Source organism: Centroberyx affinis, unplaced genomic scaffold, assembly GCF_046629955.1.
Source record: "Centroberyx affinis isolate AG114_WGS23_722 - 3 ecotype Tasmania unplaced genomic scaffold, CSIRO-AGI_Caff_v1 ptg000063l_1, whole genome shotgun sequence".
NCBI lineage: Eukaryota > Metazoa > Chordata > Actinopteri > Beryciformes > Berycidae > Centroberyx > Centroberyx affinis.
In genome coordinates, this window is record NW_027278774.1 from 106,976 (window position 1) to 127,919 (window position 20,944).

The 20,944-nt window shown below is 39.4% G+C and overlaps 1 protein-coding gene across 1 annotated transcript in view; it reads right to left on the minus strand.

Moving 5' to 3' along the window:
• Window positions 1-3,273: 3,273 nt before the first annotated feature.
• Window positions 3,274-20,944, minus strand: part of adnp2a (ADNP homeobox 2a) — a 40,844-nt gene continuing 23,173 nt past the window's right edge. The window contains exons 9-18 of the mRNA XM_071520109.1: window positions 20,090-20,251; window positions 18,696-18,785; window positions 17,855-18,043; window positions 16,419-16,505; window positions 15,346-15,579; window positions 13,378-13,707; window positions 12,897-13,234; window positions 9,981-10,158; window positions 8,201-8,375; window positions 3,274-5,225 (exon numbers count right to left, since the gene is read on the minus strand). Of these exons, the coding sequence (XP_071376210.1) occupies window positions 5,059-5,225; window positions 8,201-8,375; window positions 9,981-10,158; window positions 12,897-13,234; window positions 13,378-13,707; window positions 15,346-15,579; window positions 16,419-16,505; window positions 17,855-18,043; window positions 18,696-18,785; window positions 20,090-20,251 (1,950 nt within the window). The 3' untranslated portion in view covers window positions 3,274-5,058. The remainder of the gene's footprint in view (window positions 5,226-8,200; window positions 8,376-9,980; window positions 10,159-12,896; window positions 13,235-13,377; window positions 13,708-15,345; window positions 15,580-16,418; window positions 16,506-17,854; window positions 18,044-18,695; window positions 18,786-20,089; window positions 20,252-20,944) is intronic.

Here is a 20,944-nt window from a genome sequence, read left to right on the forward strand (position 1 = left end):
CCTTGACCCATGCTTTCCGGGCAGCTTTTGACCATGTAGAGGTGAACGCTGCTACACCTGGGTGGCCACTGTGGGAAACAGACTTGCAAATTTCGGAGATCACATTCATCCCAAGTAAGCCATGCCTGGTGCTCATGCAATCGTCTTTGACAATTAATACTCCCTTTCTAGTTACCTCAATGTCTCCCATCGTAAAATCCAAGACTGTATATCCTATGTAGGGAATTCAGAGTCCATTTGCTGCTTTGAGGGTGAGCCAGGGGATCTTGGTGGGGTCCCTCATCTGGTTCTCTCCAAAGCAGTAGCATCGGTTCGTCGTCGAGGGGAGTAGCGCTGGATATGCCCAGCTTCACCACAATCCCGACAAATAGGGCGGGCCTGCTCATCCCATTGGAAGGACGGTGCATCCTGAATGCCTGGTTGCCTACGCCTAAAACTCTGACCGTAAGCCTGCTGCAGTTCTATGGTCCCCATATAGTCTTGTCAATTCCTCAAGAATAGCCACTTCCGATTGTCTTCTAGTAGGGGACAACAACATAATTTGTCTATGGGCTCGACCTTCTAATACATCCAACACAAAATCCACAAACTGTTGGGAACTTAGGCCTTGTGCCCTTAGATACAAATCTATTTGGCCCGCCATGTGCTGAAATCAACTCCTACCCCTTCCCCTGTAAAGTTGGGCACCCATGATGCACTCATGAACCAAGGCATCATAACGGCATTCATTGTTTGGCCTCCACTCCCATTTACTTAGCTACTTCCTGCATCTGCCCCACTGAGTTGGTTATGCCTGCCATGGGGTTGCCCTTCCATAATCATACTGTTGTGCTGATTGGGGGTCCAATCCTGCTGACAACACCAGAAAAGATGTCACCATAGATGGCTAGGCCTAATGGCTCTCTGGACCCCCAATGACCACCACAGCAGCTATAAGTACAAAAATACAATCTTTATTATTAAAATATTCTCACTCCCCCCCTTCTTCCACGCTTCCTGTTTAGTTTTCCTCACCGATTTTGGCTCTGATCGTCTGATCACCATGGGTCAGATAAAAGTCCAGTCTGGTATGGTGGAGCATGATTCAGGCCGGTTTTGTGTACACGCAATGTTTTATAAATGAGGCCCCTGGTCTGGGTTATTTTAATCCATCTTTTCTCCAGCTTGACATATTTACACAAACATTGAAGCTGGGTCTGCTCTGCCTTTTCCATGGGTTAGGTGCTCTGTGTAAAGATGACCATAGATGACCTGTTTTAACTGTACCGTGGTGATAGGACCTCTGTGAAACTCTTTCGTAACTTCTTGAATTCCATAACAGGACATCTGAAGTTCACCATGCAGTGCAGCGAGAGCTCTTTCTCCAACTCTCAAAAACAGCTTTCCAGTAAGCCAGCTCCACAGGATTAAAAGAATTTGCTGTGATGACAGTATATACCTTTATAGGAAGAGGGATATCATGGACCGATTTGTGAGAAGGGGTACGGAGACAATTGGCTTGACAACAAGCTAAAATCAGTCAATAATCTGAATTACCACCAACCAAGAGAAAGACTACACCACAGAACGTGAATGGATAGAGTGGTCTTTCCACTGTTTGCTATGGTAATTTGGCCATTTCATACCATAAAATAGCGACAATGGAATTTTAATGGTTAGTTGCTATGACAACGCAAGTCTGAGCATTAAGGCTGTAAAGTGTGTCACACTTGCTTGAGAACTGTGCAGATGTGTCTGTTGCTCGAGTGCTTAGCAAACTGTCAAAACTCAACTGAAAGCTTGGTGACAAGGTTAACATCATTATCAAAGACTGTGCCTCTTCTTGTCAAAATCAGCATATTAGCAAACCTCGCTGGTAAGCATAATCAAACAGGTATCTTAAAAGTAATATAAACCCTTAAATGCTATAAAGTGTATAGCATTTAAGGGTTTATATTACTTTTAAGATACCGGTTTAGCTTAGCCTACCTTTAGTGAAGAAGAAAAGTTAGTGTTCACTAACTTTAAACAGCTAACGGACATCGGCTGAAACTGAGATTAACTCAACTATAACCTCTTCTACTGTGCACAGATGCCAAAACTGTTGACCAACTTAAAAAGACAGCAGCAACTTGTAAAAGAGCTCCACCTAGTGGTGGCATGAGTGACAACTTCATTCAGCTGCAAGTAGCCTCCGCCAGTTTTCCATTACTCTGGTCCTTGCTGCAAAACCTCTCACATCAGTGACTTGCTGTAAGTTGGTTCATACAGAAGCTAGCCCAATGGTACACATAAAAATGGCCGCCGCTCAGACCATCCAGGAAGGTTGATTTGAATGGGAATGATTGCACAGTGGTCCTGTGAGCATCTATCAGATACAGATCTATCAGCAATCATGTTCATTGTGATCTCCTAAGGGATAGTCCATCTCCCCACCCCCTGGTTTGTGTATATAGGTCTGTCTTTTGCTGCTTTTATCTGATGAAGGTTGAAAGACTGAAATGTGACGTTTTTATAGCAAAGTAATTTCTACTACAAAAGTGCTGTTTAAGGTTGCACCTCTCCTTTTTCTTGCTTGAGCATGGATTTCTTTTTCAAGACTTCTTTTTCTTATGTAAGGGGAGGTTCAATGTAGACAATGAGCAAGTTGTTCAGATCTTGTAATAAATAAAGTATGACATGTAATTACAATGTGCTATGGTCTGTCTGTGCTATATATACATATATATATACAGTATATATATGTGTGTGTGTGTGTGTGTGTATATATATATATATATTACCAAATACACTTGTAATAGCATTAAATGGAAACATTATGCGCTTAGACTGATCTTTGATTAACAGAAGTGAGTTCTAAAAACTACGAGGGAATTTCCTTTAACAGTACTAATATGTAGTTAAGCAATAATGAATGAATATTTTCTGCCACTACCTTTACAATGACACAATGCTAATGCAATATATTAAATGACAGTGATTTACCCATAGTGCTGTATGTAGTATTGTTTATTCCTTATTGAATGCAGGTCACATTTCTCAGCAGGCTGTTGTCTACAGTGTTGGACATCCAAGATAAGTGGTGTCTTGTCAGATCAATATGTAAATTTGTTTCAAACTGATGGAGAGGAGTTTTTGATAAAAGTGAAAAATGAGAGCCCCTTGCTGTACAGCTGTAAAGTGTCATAGTTCTAAAGATTTGGAGAATCAATTCATAATCTGAAAAAAATAAATAAAAATAATAATAATTACACATTATTATATTGGCATACTGACATGACAACAGATTGATAGTTTGAGAAGCTTTAGATTTTATTGGTTAGAGTAATCTTACTCCACATTCTGCTGAATTTTGCAGAGGACAAAATGCCACATTTTTGTAGCATCATGAGCTAGATGAAGCCTGCAAGCGGACTACGGCGTGAGACACATGAGAATATTTGGGGGGACTCAAAGTAAACCCTTCCAGGCCTATCAACATTTAAACTGATCTTGCCATCTCTGCAACAACTGCTGCAGTCACCTAACAGGATCATGACAATACGTGTCAGTACAGCCGTAGAATATGTTACTGAAAAAACAGAAGGGTGTATGGTGTATGGTGTGGTGCATTAGAAGAAGAGCTAAAGGACTGCGGAAATTCTCCTTAAAGCTGCACTAGGCAACTTTGTGTGTTGGTGACCAAATGGCAGCGAGAAGTGAATTTGTACTTCAATACTCAGAAATCCTGTAAGGTGATGTCTGGTATAAAGCATCACTGACCCACCAGGGCTGCTTGCAGTTAACAAAGGAAACAAGATTTCACTCTTAAAGGAATAGTTCACCCAAAAATGAAAATTCTGTCATCATCTCCTCCCCCTCATGCCAGTTGAAACACAGGTGAAGTTTGTCCATATAACACACAGGGAGGTTGCCAGCACAACTCCATAGCAGCCTTCTCCAAAACAACTGAAGTCAGTGGGGACCAGTTCTTCTTCCTTTAATTTTCGATTCATCACTTCCTGTGTGGTGAAGATTTCCCACCAATGTCCATACCCACACCAGAATTTCATTTGGACAAATAAGGTGGGCTCTCAAATATGGATGGGATGATCTTCTCTGTCGCAGCCCCAGTTTGTGATTTAGACTGATAAGACTAAAGATTTTTCACATGAAAATCTTGCATGATGCAGCTTTAAAAAAAAAGAGGCAAGAATCTTTGACTGAGAAGCTGGAAAATACTGCAACATCAGTACGTAAACAAGTTCTATCTTACAATTTGGACTTTTCACTTTTCACAGTGATTGTTTTGATTATTTAGCATTTAGCATGCAGCGACATCCTCTGCTGACATTGTAGGAATGGACAGTGGCTCCCAAGGTTACAAGTAATATAACAAATTACTACTTTTTGGAAGCTTCTGAAATTACTATTACTATTATTAAGAGTAGAAGGGAATGCAGTACTTTTTGGAGTAAGAAGCCCAACACTGCCTGTCTGTATTCTTACAAAAGGATGTCATTTGTACTCCACCACTAATTGTACTCCATTGTTTACTGTTTTAAACTGTATTGTACTTTATACTTTTTTTATTTGTTATATATTATCATTATCTGCTGTCCTGTGGAATTTACTTGGTTAAAGGTTAAATAAATAAAAAAAATCGACTCATCTATGTTTAGTTTAACATGTTGTTGCCACTAATGCATTTGGTATTAGAAAGCAACACAAGACATACAGATGAGTTGAAAATGGCAATTTCTAAGTATGTATGTTCATCTGTGTGTCTGCCTATATGCCCTATCTAATTCATCTCAGTGTGAACTCAAAGAGATCACAAACCACACCAGTTCTGTATTCTCCCCAATCCCCTGCCAGTCCAGCACCCATGCTGTGGAAAAGTGGTTTCTCACACTGGGTCCCAAGCTCAGTAAAACATACTGTAACATACTGGTGTCCTTGTCTAGATCCAGGTCTGACACAGATACAAGGTATTTCAGTTTTGTCTCTTCTGGTCTCAGATGTTCTGCTGCTCCGCTGGGTTTCAGTAGATTTCCACAGAGATCTTGCCCCGACTCCCTTGAACTGAGTGAGTCTGATCTAACTGGTTTTGATGGTTCGGTTTCGACTGTTTCGAATCTTGGAGTGGTTCCTCCTGTCCATGTTGACTTGTCTCGTGGGTAGACTGTCTGGGCTAGGTCTTCCAGCATAGAGGTGGTCACTGTGGGGTTTGGTCCGGCTCGCCTCCTCCGAGTCTGACTCTAGACCTAGGATCAGAACAGCAGGGAGGGGTCAGACTGATAGGAGCAGAACAGCAAGGTTCAAGTTTCAGTGTTCCACATGAGCTGTTTTTATTTATTTATTGAGAAGCGTTTGATTGTGGACTTCACATGACAGTCTGTGGTCTAGAGTCAGAGTTCCACCAATGCTATGTTCCAAGTCAGAAGTTGGAAATTCACAGCTGGTGGGTCGTGTCGTAACTACAACTTTGGTGCCTATGCAAAAATTTTTGGCCTCCGAAATTCAGCATTTCTGGCTTTCTGTACTATTTTCATGGCTTTAGTTGTTGAAGGCACACCCACATAGACCTCTCCAAAATCACCTAAACCCCTTTTATGTACAGCATGCTTGCTTGTTTTACTTTGATATAAATTCTTCAATCAGTAGACATGATTATGATGCACATCAAAAATACAATTATTGCCATTAAGGCAATAATACAATCTGTACTGGGTAAGATTATGGGGTGATTCTTACCAAGATCTGCCATCAACAACTGCTTGTAGGATGTATGAGGTCATCTCTTTCAGATAACAAAATCCCTATAGCCATCTAAAGGCAGCAGGACAGGTATGTGCATTCCATCTGCGTATAATTTGAAGGATGTGGTGCGCATTTTCTTTTTTTTTTGGGGGACTTTTTACCTTTGTAACAACGCATTATGTAATAACACCGCATTATGTAATAACACCGCATTATGTAATAACACAACAAAATGTAATAAATTTTCACTTCATTATGTAATGACACCCGCATTTTGTAATAATCTGCCGCATTTTGTAATACACAGCTTGAACGTAATATGTAATAAATTCCCCCACATTTTGTAAAAAATGATTACATATTGCGGTGTGTGTGTGTGTGTGTCTCCTGACATTTGTGTGTACCAGTACTTAGATGTTTGTGTCAGTATAACACTCAGTGTCTGCAGTTTCTATGTCTCTATGAACCCTCAAGTACAGTTTCTATGAAGCTAAGGAATACAGTGACACTTAATGTAGTTTTGACCAATGAAAGATACTAATCTACTGAACTAATAGTGTCTTTTTAAAATGAATTTTGAGTCAGTATGATTCATGCTAGAATGCATAAAATAAACATTGTTGTTATAATGTTATAACGATTTTTATGAATGAAGACATCCATTTTGGTTGGTTATTACATAATGCACCATTCTCCCGTATTTTGTAATAACCACTGCAATATGTAGTAATTTATTAATCATCATTATTTATCAAAATGCGGGCAAATTTATTATATATTGCGTTCAGGCTGTGTATTACAAAATGCGGCAGATTATTACAAAATGCAGGTGTTATTACATAATGAAGTGAAAATTTATTGCATTTTGTCGAGTTATTACATAATGCGGTGTTATTACATAATGCGTTGTTACAACCTTTATTAGATATTTGAAAGTGGAGAGAGACAGGAAAGACTGGGTGAGAGGGGGGTGACATGTAACAATGGTCCTAGGCCAGATTCAACCCAGGACCTCACCATTACATGCTATGTGCACTATGCAATTGCGCATGCCTCATCCAGTGTGGGTGCCTACATTAAATCTTGCACAACTGGCGTCATGCTCTTACAAAATAAATGCACAAACTTATTTACAGTGTGAAAGTTTCTGGTGTTTAGACCTAAATAATTTACTGCCAGTCTTCAGCTCACTGCAGCACGCACATGTATATCATGTAGTGGGCTTTCACTGAAAAAAAAAAAAAAAAAAAATCTCTACCATCATCGTTTAGCAACTTCTTCAAATTTTATTCCCAAATTCATTCATATAATACTAGACAGTTTGATCATCTTCACCTTCCTTTTTACAAAACGAAACATGACCACTCCCTTAGATACTGTGGTGTACAGATATGGAACGCTAAAGCACACGTTATCAAGAGCTCGTTATCTTTAGAAAATTTTAAAAGGAAATTGTCATCACATTTAATTCATGATGTCTAATTATTTTTTGACGTATATATATATATATATATATATTTATATATATATATATATTTTTTTCTCTTCTTTTTCCCTGTATTGTTTTTCATGTATTTCTTTGTTTTTATTGGATTGTTGTCTACTGATTGGTTAATTTTTCTGCTCAGTTTGTGTGCTTCTTGTTGTTTTTTGTTGCATTTTTCTAAATTATGTTAGCTTAGTTTTTTTCTTTTTTTCCTTTTTTGTTATTGTTTGTTTTTCTCCATAAGTTGAGGGGAGGTCCGTTGTATAAGCCTGTGGCTTCTTGACCTCTCCTGTCACATCTTTTATTTTTTTCATTATCTGGATTTTATTGTAGTTTTATGTGTGTGCAAATAAAATAAAATAAAATAAAAAAAATAAGAGACCCCTCTGAAAGTCACAGTATAATTGGCAGCTTGTTTACAGTTTATGCTGCCGTGTTGATGTGATGTCAGGTATTTTCATTTTGAAAACCTTGGGATTGATAAATCTTGCCGTTTGATTGCATTTTTCCTAATAAATCAACAAATAATGCAAATTGTTTTAAAATAGATGGGTGGAAGAAGTAGTATGTGTTACCACCTAAAAGCAAAGCATCCTACCATCACTAGTATGGAGCTGTCATCTCAGCCATTGGTGCTCTCATTTACTTAGACTAGACCCTCACACACTGGAAAAAACAGTAACTGAATACGATTTGGTTAGAGAAAGAGTACTCAGTTACTAAATTACTCATTACATCTCTACTCTCAACCTGATGAGCTCTGTGAAATGTTAAATGAATAAAACAGGTATCACAAAAATTAAGTAAGCCATGATGAAAAAGATCAGAGTTTTCGCTATATTTAATTGGTGTCAAACATATTTTGTAAAAAGTACTTTATATTTTTACTTTATATATTTTATTTGGTAGACAGCAGGCACAACACGGTATATTGCGGTTCTCAGTGTAGTGGGACAACACTACATTAGTGGAGTATTCAGACATGGACGATACCTTCCTCCATTCCAGGCACATCCGGGTTGTGTTTGAGAGATCTGAGTCGGCTGCTATCAAAACCCAGAAGAACTTGAAGCTGGCGGGTCTGACAGTCCAACAGACAGCGTTTCTGTTTGGACCCAAACAGCGACGACACCTCAGTCCTGCTCAGCTTCAGTCGCCCGGCCAGAAGCTTAGAAAAACAAAGAAGAGAGAAAAAAAAACAAGGATTCAGGAAAAAGGTTGAAGGGGATCACACATACTTACCAGAGCGTGTGAGCAGAGCCGGAGTAGGAGTAGGAGTTAGAGTAGGAGTTGAGCAGACAGGGCATATATTAATCTGAGGATCAAGTGCATATGGAAAAGTTTAAAACATTGCCGCTATGTCCCACTCCATTTCCTTTTATCACTGCACGCCACAACTCCTTGTCTTCTGCAGGCTCCAGCACGCCACCCCAAACCTCCTCTACTAGTGCTGAAGCCAAATATCACTTCTGATATTAGACCTTAGTGACTGGGGGAAGATTGTATGTTGATGTCTCTTTTGCAGTAACTACTTTATCATGAACGTCCCATACTGATTGAATAATTGATTGAATATTTGCGTCTGTGTATTTACATGTCACTTTCGCCATGTGTAACATAACGCTGACGATGGTTGATAGCTGAAACGCGTCAGTTGTTTGTGCATACTGACTGCCTATGTGTTAAAAAGACAAAAGGACACTATGAGTGCAATAAAATTGTCTGATTGCAGAGCGTCTTCCTCCAAATGCTGTATTATTGAATTATTTAATACCCGCATTCTTGACAGGTGTTCATATGCACGGTCCTCTACAGTCTGCCGATCTACCTCCAAATCAAGACCGACATAAACAGAACTTGACGCTGCTCTGTGATGTCAGATATAGTATAGGCAGAAGTTGTGAGGGTGTTGTTGTATTTTTCCCCGCTAACTGTCTGACCTATAATCAAACAACATTTCCAACCACTTTGTTTACAACGTATCATTCTCGTATTAGGGCCGCACCAAGGAAGCGGACTCAATAACACCGCATTATGTAACAACTCGACAAAATGTAATACATTTTCACTTCATTATGTAATAACACCCATATTTTGTAATAATCTGCCGCATTTTGTAATACACAGCCTGAACGCAATATGTAATACATTTCCCCGCATTTTGTAATAAATTATTACATATTGTGGTGGTTATTACAAAATGCAGGAGTTGCACTTTTTTTTTATGATGAAAATGTAATAATACAGTGCATTATGTAATAACCATCTATGGTTCTTTCTATCGTGGCTACTTGATAAGTAGTTTTTGGAAGTTAAAACTGAACTGTTTGAATATTAGAAATCCACTGCAGATCAGTGTGTTGTTAGGCTTTATGCTGTGGTTGTTTTTCACTTAATTACTTAAATTCTATGAACCCTCAAGTAGTTTCTATTAAGCTAAGGAATACAGTGACACTTAATGTAGTTTTGACCAATGAAAGATACTAATCTACTGAACTAATAGTACTATACTTTTTAAAATGAATTTTGAGTCAGTATGATTCATGCTAGAATGCATAAAATAAACATTGTTGTTATAATGTTATAACGATTTTTATGAATGAAGACATCCATTTTGGTTGATTATTACATAATGCACCATATTATTAATGAAGTGAAAATGTATTACATTTTGTCGAGTTATTACATAATGCGGTGTTATTACATAATGCATTGTTACACGCCCTAAGACCCATTTTTCAGTTCCTAACCCAAAATGCAACACATACTGTACCTCTGTTTCCTTGCGGCTGGGGTAGGGTTTCTTGTTGAAGTATTGACCCAGGAAATCCTTCCTCTCCTCTGGGGGCCTCAGCTCTAAGCCAGCGGGGGGCTCCAGGGCAAAGGTTACACATGGGGCACGAGAGGTCCCAGGGCGACCCTTCCCCCAACTGGAACAAGCCCCTCCTTCCCTAGTGGGAGAAGGTTTATGTGAATTATGTCTTTCATGTTATACAAACTAACATCAATAGGTCATCTACTTCTAAACACATTTTCCAGAACAAGCATCACTACTAGCTATGTGTGGCATTTCATTATGCTACATGTCAAATTGTTCAAATCATATCCCTCCCTGGCTGATAAATGGAGCTACCTCCTCATGGTCAAAATTGAGCATTAAAACATTCTAAGATCTATGCGTAACATCTGTACACACTTCCGGAAACTTTCAGAGAAATCCCCACTACCTAAATCATAGTTTTTCCAAGTATTTACATGGCTCATATGTATAAAACATCACAGAAATTTCTAAATCAATTTTCAAGCAGAAAAAAAACACATTTCATTTGTTGGGTGCCCTGTAGCTCAGGGGCAAAGAAAGTGAACGCCGCGTCTTGTTAAAACATTTTCTGATGACTATATTTCATGTTTCACACATTAAATATTAATCCTACAATTACATACTTTATACCAAATGAAAAAGATTCTAAGCTTTCGAGACATGTAAGGCAATTTATAACAGAGCCACAATCAGAAAAGAATGAAAACAGCTTCTTTTTTTTTTCGGATTTTGTGCAGCTGGTGGATAATATTAAGGATTTTATGAATATATACAGGTAACTGAAGAAAGAAAGGAAACGCTTAAGTCCACACAGGTGTGGATCCTAAGTTAATTATTTAGTTAATTATTAGTTAATTGGTGGGGTTTCGCTGCATAAGCCCCTTATTACACCTAACAATGCACTTTTGCAAGAGAAGTGGGACCATAGGCAGTGTTCTAGTGAGCAGCAGAAAAAAAGAGAGAGATGGTCAGATGAGTGATCGTTCACAATGTTCTCAACAAGTGGAGTGGAATACATGTGGTGACCATCAAAAAACAGTCAACAGGCCCTGGAGCTTGTTTCCCCATGTTGAAGGGTCTGGAAGGTCTGCTATGGTAAGGGCTGCATTTTCCTGGCATGTTTCAGGGCCACTGAACCCTTTAGAGTACAAGGTAATTGGCAATAAATAGAAAGCCAGTCTGAGGAATCCCTCCAATAGAGCGTAAGTGGCGGAAAGGGGCAATTCCTCTAACGTCGGCCAGTGCTGTCTCCAAAAAAACTCCAAACCTGGCCCAACCCCATGCAAGTCAATGGGACCACAACCACAACTTCTCACTCAAAATATAAAGTCGATAATTTTTTTCGACGAGAGCTTATGGTCTCAGTAGCTAATTTCACTTTTTCTAATGTGTATCCATATGGCGATTTTTAAAATAATTGTGTCATTAACGGGATATAACAGGGTTGTTTTCCTAGTGATTGACAGGTCGTCTGTCCAGTGATCGACAGGTCGCTGATTATGGGCCAATAGCAGGCAGCTCTGCGGACGACCCCTGGCTTCGGTCTGGCTGCACTGGCTCCAAAAAATGTTGTATCGTAAACCCAACCTTTTGGCTTCAAAACGGCCCCTTAAACAACAAATATCGGAGCACAAAACTGCAATCCGTACAGGCAATATGGATTATGCAATTGCAAAACACTATGCTGAAGCAAATCATGGTTCACCCTCTTCATTAAAAATCTGTGGGATTGAGAAAGTCATGATGCCCACAAGAGGAGGTGATGTTCTGAAGAAACTGGCCCAGAGAAAAATGTGCTGGATATACACACTCAATACTATGACACCAAATGGACTTAATGATGACTACAGCTTAAAATGCTTTTTAAGTTAAGACTGTTTAATCTATGTCCCTTTGTTGCCATCTAGTGTATGGTCTTAATTGTGATGGCCAGAAACAGTGTTTTGTGAAGCTTCATATTGTGATTGGTCCTATTATCTAGAACCATGGGATAAGAAAATTGATTGGTTCCTAAATAATTGGGTCCAACTCCCAGCTGTGTATTAACTCTGCCCTTGTGTATATTACCAAATTGAACCTGTATAGCTCAAACGCTCTGAAGAAGGCTCTGTGCTAAAACGCAAAAATGTTTTTCTATTGTGATGTGAGCCAAATAAATAAGTAAATTGTTAGTATTTTGTCCTCTTTGACTTGGAAATTTGAGATGTGCTACCTTTTCATAGTTTTTGGAACAGGCCCTTCAGAAACAAATGGGTGATGTCACACTCACTATGTTGATCTTTTTTTTCAGTCTATGGTTTGAACCCAGTACATCACGTTTACATGGTACGTGCCTTAGACCAGTGATTCTCAACTTTTTTCATATCCAGGACCCCCACTTTAGTCCGCATTAGGGCCACGGACCCCCATTTGACAAGAGTTTTTCTCTCTGACCCAAATCTAAGAATATTTTTATTGTTAGATATGATTTTGTCCAGAATTCTATAACCATCTGTAATGTAGGTAGAGAGATAACAGAGAAACTATGATCAGAACAGTCATTCTTCCACATTCTCTAATTGTGTTCACTTCTTATAAATGAAATAATGGTGAAGTTTAACAATTCATCAATTTGCTAGGGACCCCCTGGAACCCCCTAGAGGACCCCTGGTGGTCCCTGGACCCCACGTTGAGAACCACTGCCTTAGACCACGGAGCCACAAGGACAACCAGCTCACCTGACTTTTGAAAATAAGAAAGGATGCAATTGCAGAGTTTTGGAGACTAACAAAAAGCCATGTAACAAGTAAGAAATGACCCCTCTCAGCCCTTAATTCTACAACTACTACTACTACTACTACTAATAATAATAATAATAATGAAAGTAACCTTGCTCCACCTGCCTCTCCATTCAGACAGTGTGTATCGGGATTCAATAGCCTCTCTGCCTCTTTAGCACTTCTTGGGGCACAGCGACATCTCTGCACATGGATAGAAATGGTCTTGGCTGTTGATCTGTCGGTATAAACTCCCAGACAGTACACACACTTAAATGCTGGCGTCTTCAGAATGGCATGGATGGTGGGCAGGATGTGATGATGCTGTCGGAGGTGCTGTTCATACAGTGCCGGGTTCACGGGTTGCTCGGGGCAAAAGGGACAACCGGAGGAAGGGATGGATGGCGTTGGAGCCTTACTGGGCTCCTCGCTAAGATGGAGGTAGAGGACCTGAGGAAAGAAAAACAGAATGAGAGAAGAGATAAGACAGGAGGGGAGGAGAGGAAAGAATCATTAGGGTATGCAGCATTGCCATGTACGCAAAATTGTTTGACATGCATACACACACACACACACCTTACCCCTCAACTCACCTCCTTCCCTCTGCCAGTGACAACAGCCAGTTGTAGCTCTTTACAGCCCAACAGATCTCTGGGAACTGTAGTTTTCATGTTGAATGCTGGTACCACTATTCTTCCATCTTCTGTTGTAGCCAGTTGGTGTTCTGTCTGGGCTCGCTCTCTGTTGCCAGCCTCCGCCAGGCTGTGTTCGGCTTCATTGTGAGTCAGCAGTTGTTTAAGGGAATAGAATATCAGAGGGCAGAAGAGACACTGCAGCCCGTGGAGCAAATGTTGGAAAATCCCTTTGTCGGACAGCAGGACCTTACAGCATGAGCAGCGGACTGTTCCTGAAGTGGTCCTCACCTAGGAGCACAAACCAATTCATGCTCAATATCGTTTACAACAGTGATTCTCAACCTTTTTCATATCAAGGACCCAAAATTTAGTCCACATTTGGGCCACGGACCCCTATTTGATGAGATTTTGTCTATTTGTTAGATATGATTTTGTCCAGAACTCAATGATTGTCTGTATTGTAGGTAGAGAGATAACAGAGAAACTATGATCAGAACAGTCATTCTTCTAAATTCTCTAATTGTGTTAACTTCTTGTTAATGAAATAGTGGTGAAGTTTAACAATTCATCATTTTGCTGGGGACCCCCTGGAATGCCCTCAAGCCTGGACCCCACGTTGAGAACCACTGTTTTACAATATAGTTGTGTTCCAAGGGTTAGAACTTTCTATTTAATTTACTTAATAGAAAACAAATGATTATGATACCTGGCTTAAATCCATGTTAAACATGTTACTGTGACATGGAAACATCTTATTGCTTTCTTTTCTGGTTTTCACCATCTAGTCATAGCATTATGGCTTCTATTTATAAAACTCAGCGGTAACTGCGTTGCATAGCGCTTGCGGCTTCATTCACTCCCAAACATCACAGTCCATTATCAGTGTTTTGAGCCTGTATAATCCTTCACATGCACTGAAAACCTGTGTGATGCAAGCAAGGAACTACCACTAAATCTCTGAAAAATGTAATGTGTGATGCTGCATGATTCTCAGTCTTAACAGAAACTTAAAATGTGAGCACCTCTAGGACTAAAAACTCACGACTTGAGACAGATTGTTGTAAAATATGACAGTGTGTCAGTCTAACAAATTAGCTTTTCAAGATTAAGTAATAACTATTTAAAGAAATAATGAGTTTAAAACTAAACTTTTCCTAAACATTAGGCCAGAATACCAGGCCAGGAGAGAAGACAAGGAGAGGAGAGGAGAGGAGAGGAGGAGAGAAGAGAGGAGGAGACAAGGAGAGGAGAGGAGGAGAGGAGAGAGGAGACAAGGAGAAGAGAGGAGAGGAGAGGAGGAGACAAGGAGAGGAGAGGAGGAGAGGAGAGAGGAGACAAGGAGAGGAGAGGAGAGGAGAGAGGAGACAAGGAGAGGAGAGGAGAAAAGAAGAGGAGGAGAGGAGAGGAGAGGAGAGGAGAGAAGGAGATGACAGGTGGAGAGGAGAGGAGAGGAGAGGAGAGGAGAGGAGAGGAGAGGAGAGGAGAGGAGAGGAGAGGAGAGGAGAGGAGAGGAGAGGAGAGGAGAGGAGACAAGGAGAGGAGAGGAGGAGAGGAGGAGGTTATAAATTCTAGTTTTTTTAATGGAGGGCTATGGCCAGTAAATACAGGATCACACTAAATGTGTATAGTCAGCAGCAGGTGAGACAGCAGTCGGTTAGTGTACCTGTAGATCAGCTTGCAAAACTTGGAAAGCACACTTGATAACCAAGAAGGGGCACTACATATATTTTCAAGAAGACAATAATGTGGGAGAAGCACGTTTATCTTCTGAATTGACTATTCTATTAGTCAATAAAATCCAAGGATTATTTGTGAATTCAAGAATTTCTAATTCTTGAGTCAGAGATTGTCAGAGAATTGCTCCTAATTCCTGTTAATTCTCTGTCTTTTGTACCCTCTTTGACATTAATGTTTCTAGATGCTCACCAGGTACTGGCTCTTGGTCACCAATTCCTTAGCATGCCCTGTCCCCGAGACTGAACCCGAGTTTTGTTTGGTCAATGCTGCTCTGTTCTGTCCGGCAACAGACTGTGTTTGGCTGGTTTGTCGTGGAACGGCGACCAGGATTGATGGTTTGTTCAGGGTGGACATGGCAACGTCAGGTTGAACTGGAACAGCCAGCTGTACAGTGGCCAGAGTGTAGGTTGGTACACCGTTTACCTGCCAAAAAAAATACATGTAAGATAGTTTAGTTTAGATGTAATGTGGTAGAAAAAGCCAGAATGTACAACATATTTTGGCTTGGCCTCCAACAGATGATTGCCCGCCTTACACACTGAAACTACCTTAGTGAAGGGTGCAGTACACTGGAAATAGCACGAATATGGCCTAACATTCATGCTATTTCCAGTGTAGTGCACCCTCACACTATCTGCCACACTATCTCACTGTCTTCATCAGATTGTAAAGAATATAATGGCTTGCATTCTGATGAAGGCCTTCATAGGACAATCAGATCTTTCATTTGTTTAGCACCTGAGTCGTAAAAAAATCCTATAGGATTAAAAAATGATATGAAAAAAGATGATATTGGTGGCTGTAAAAAGTGACTGTTTGACGTGGCATCTTGCTTTGTATGACAAAATGTTCATCTATGGGAGGTTATTATTTACTAGAAATTAGCTGTTCTTTGAAAAAGTTTCCCCCCAGTGGGCAACTGCTTCCAACGCCCATGTAATGAAGTGGCAAACTACAAAACTTAACATTTGTGGAAGTCAGCATCTCAAAAAAGTCCATCTCATAACAAATATTAATATTACACAATACCTTGGGGTCAACAGAATTCCAGTGCTTGCGTCATTATTGCAAAATATTTAAAAACAGTGTTGAATGATAATTTCAGGGGGTTGAACTGCTAATTCCTGTGTTGAGTTTTGGTAACAGTATAGTTTAGTACCTTATTCCCAGTAAACAGCAGCCTTACAGCAGACTGAGAAGACAACAATGGTTGTCATGTCTGACAATGAAGAGGTTTAGTTTAGATTGGGCTTTAGTTTTACCTTGTTCCCAGTAGGTACCAGCCTTACAGTAGACTGAGACTGCAGAGGCAATCCTTGATTCACCATCATAGCCTGAGTGGAGCTGACCTGCGAACAGAAAAGTAATACTACCTTTAACTTAAAGTAACTTAAAGCTGCGAAAAGTGACATTTTCTGACCACTAGAGGGTGGTAGAAACCGCAACACATTTGTAAATAAAGCACAGCAAAGCCACTGCATAATGGAGGCCTACTAAGGACAAACCTAGCAAAGCACTGTGTATGTCACCGGTTGCCAGTCTCGCTTTGACAGATCTTTCTCCCGCTGAAGGTTACATGTCCGACAATGACAAGTGAAGAGGTAGGTAGCAAGTTTACTAGTTTAACAAGTTTACTCGCTTTACACTTAATCCATTGCACCGTTACAAAAAAAAAATCAGGAATGGGAGGGGGTGAGCGCTGCTTTTAAACAGCAAGGGGGGTGCCACGCTAGAATGGCCGAGGTGGAGCTTCATTCCAGAACGTTATTTGACAGCAAGCTTTAGTAAAGAGGTGAAAACAGCAACACAGCTGGCTGCTGTGTAGATATTGGTTTGTATCAATATGTCTCAGTGAAATCCCTACATAGGACACGTTAGTTTCAGGATTGGTTATAAGGTCTGATATCACTTATTGCAGGTTTAACACAGTAGTAATACAACAGAGTCAGTCATGTTTTAACACTAGAAGGCACTTCTAAAGAAAAGAATACATAAAAAGTAGATCTACGAGTGACTAAGTATTCGAACAACCTACATTTTGGGGGAAAGTGTTTTCCTGAATTTGACCGGCACTCAGAAGTATTGTGCACACGCTACCATATTCTTATTGACAGCAGCCACAACTAAGTGGTAGTACACATAAGAAGGAAGTTAAAGGTAGGGCTGAACAATTAATCGAAATTTTATCGAAATCGCAATATGGCCTACTGCAATTTTCAAATCGCAGGAGGCGCAATATTTGTTAAAGGTGAAATGTGTGTCAAAATACTATTTTAAATGAAATATTGTGGTGCTGCAGAGATGTCCTGGCCTACACATCATATTCTACAGACTTAAGAAAACATCTTTGTTTGGTACAGATCCCTGCAAAAATCACACAATAATCATTTTAATACATTTTTCAATGAAAATGAGAATAATGATGTAAAAATGATCATTTCCTCTAATATCACAAATCATATCGCTATTGCAATATCAGTCAAAATAATCGCGATTAGACATTTTTTCAAAATCGTTCAGCCCTAGTTAAAGGGATACCTACATATTTTCTAATGTATTATGTACTGAAAATTCTAAACGTGATTCTGCATAAATATATACAAGCAAAATGAAAATTTCATGGCTTATGGCTCTTTGAAACACACAATCATCCAATATGGTTAAATAAAACTAAAACAGAGTTGGATTTTTCACTCACCTTCCCTGTCCCAACAACCAAAGGCTGGCTGGGCCCCACTGCCCCCACAGAGGGAGTCTTTCCCTGGGCCAGGACCACAGGCTGGCTCCCCCCAACCTTTCCCCCAACCAGCAGGGTCTGAGCTGGGCCCGCCAGCGTACTCCCCCCACTCTGTCCCTGGGTTAGGACTACAGGCTGGCTGGGGTTTACCTGTTATAACAGTCACCGTTTAATAGAAACCTGATGGCTTTTATAATCAAAATATAAAAATATACTATACAGGATGTTTTTAAAGTAAAATGTCAAAGCGAGGCACAACAAAAATGGCAATTTTGGCTGCAGTTTTGAGATATAATATTTTGCTTCTGTAACTGTAGTTTCATAAAATATACAAAAGTCAGCAAAAACAACTGTTACTTTATGTTTTTAACACAGCTGCGTCAAGTACACCAAGCACAAAATGTGTGAAAAACCATATACATAATATCACCATATACACATTTTGTAAATAATTAATCAAAACATGACATTTTCACAAATTCCACTGTAAATTACAATTTAGCTATTATTCAGAATGAAACAGGAAAATGCACTCTGATTTTATACACTGAGAAAGAAGTGATCTGATATACAAATTGGTGCATTTTAATGAAATGAATGAAATACTAAGTAATTTGAATATGTTAACGGCAAAATAAAGTAAAAGTCATTATACCAAAAGGTGTTCATGTTTTATGAACATTGTTATAGGATGAAAGGATTTTTTTCCCCCTATTCACCTGTGGTACCTCGCCTTAAATCCTATTCAAAATTATATTAAATATTCAAATTTAACAAAATGGATTTAAACAAAAGATCTCACCTTTCCTCCTACTATCAGGGTGTGGTTTGGGTGGCCAGCACTGCCCCCCTGTCCCTGGGTTAGGACCACCGGCTGGCCGGGGCTCACCTGCTAACCGACACCAAGCATACCCTTCTTAACGCCTGGGATAACTATCGGTTTACTCTGTTTTACACTGCAGCATTCTACAATGGGCCAACTCTTAACTTTAACCCAGGGCAAGTCAGACAGTTTTCATTTTTAGCTGAACTATTCCTTTAATAAGTCAACTGATCCTTTCTGCTAATATTCCTCGAAATAAGATCCTTTAGAAAAAGGTAGAAAATTGCCTTGTAATAATAGTAATATAACAAAAAAAATCAGTACATTCAATTAATGTGTAAAACAAATTTTAACTGGAAACTTTGGAATCTGCTATGGCTACCAACAACCATGCACCCTCACTGCATGATGACAAAATAGGTCAACTAGCTCATTTGAAGGTAAGAAAACCATTGTTTGAATAATTTAAAATCTGAACATTTCCCTTGAAACCTTTCACACCAGTGAAGATAGGTAGGCAGGTGCTGAATTGCTGAATTATTTTCTTTTTTTTTACTCTGAATGATGAATTGATGGAAAAGGCCTTGGAGATCAGATATTGGTGTAGATAAATAAAATCTGTTCAGTCTTTCAAGAGCCTTAGGTTTTGGCATGATTCGCAAATTATTTTGAGACTTGACCAAAATTTCAGTTTTGCAGATAAAATTCTGAGACATTCACACCTCACCCAGGTGGTGATAACAATTTTGTGATTTATTTTCATTGAGATTTGTCAAATATTGGACAAAAAGTTAAAATGCCTGTGTACAGTACAATTTATAATAAGACAATTATAGTCACTGACTCAATTTGGAAAACTTTTTAAAAACCTTATTCAAAAAACATATTTAAAACCTTATGTAACTATTACAGTGGGTCTGCAGATTATTTGGAGGCTTGTTTAGTGTCATTTGACTTACAGTGTGGGACCAGTTCAACTTAATTCGTTTTTCAGTTGATTAAAAGAAATAATAGATGAACTTCATAATTTCCACTAGTTAGCAGCGGACAAAAGATTTGTCTCACATGGGCCTACAACCTCAGAAAATTGCACACCTGTAGCTCATATGGCTGATTTTAAGTTTTAAAGGTTTTCAACTTTGGACACCACCATCGAGAGAACTGGCCCCATATTACAGTATGTGACGTTTTGGACGGGACCGAACTTCTCTGCAAAGTTTTGTGCAATTCAGTTCATGGGAAGGCAATTTTTGTCAAAAGAAAGAAAGAAAAAAAAAACAGAAAAAAGAGCGACAAAGATATAAAGAACACATACAAAAACAATAGGCTACCTGACCTATGGGCCCCGCCATTTAAAAAAGAAAAGAACTTACTCCTATCTTGCCTCCCTGTCCCTGTGTCAGGAACAGAGGTTGTCCAGACCCCCTCATCGCTCCTATTTTCCCTGCCAGATTGAGGGTGACTCCGGGGGGCAGGAGGACCTGCTGAGGCTGGGGCTGACCAGGGCCTCCTGGCACCGTCACTGTTAGAGGGAGCTACAGGTACATGTTTATACCTTTTAGGACATTCCATCAGCTTACTGTACATTCATTCCCTAACCACTAATGGTAACTTTATTATTCAGCAATAAATGCTTATCCCTAACTCTTACCGTAAGCCCCAACCCTAAAATAAAATAACCCCTCTTCAAATTGTGAAAATGTGATGGGTATGCTGATAATAGTGTGCACTTTAATACATATCGAGGCTCATTCATAAAACTATGCGGAATAGCAGCGCACAAAATCTGTGACCCGGTAATTTTATCTGATTCATAAAATTATCTTAAATAGGCCTACTAGCTCTTCTACACCGGAGCAGCAGCTAAAAAGTTTATGGGATGAGCGTATGGTCATCTTCACTTTTGTGTCATGATAAACTGAAACATATCATAACCACAATTATAGTGGTAATTAAGAATTGCAAAGCCAGTTTGTGAGTCATATCCATTAAATATTATCATGTGTCCAATGATAATTAATGCCCTGGAACTATTTATTTTTTAATAATTAAAATTTGTTTTCATAAATTTCTACAATGTACCGTCTAACTAGATCAGGTGGTACTTTTTGCAGGATGGTGTGCTTTTATGAATCACTAACAATATGTAAATGATCAAAGGGGATGGAAGTAGGGGGAAAATGGTAACGCTAATGACGTCCCGGTATTTCACGTTTATGAATGAGAAA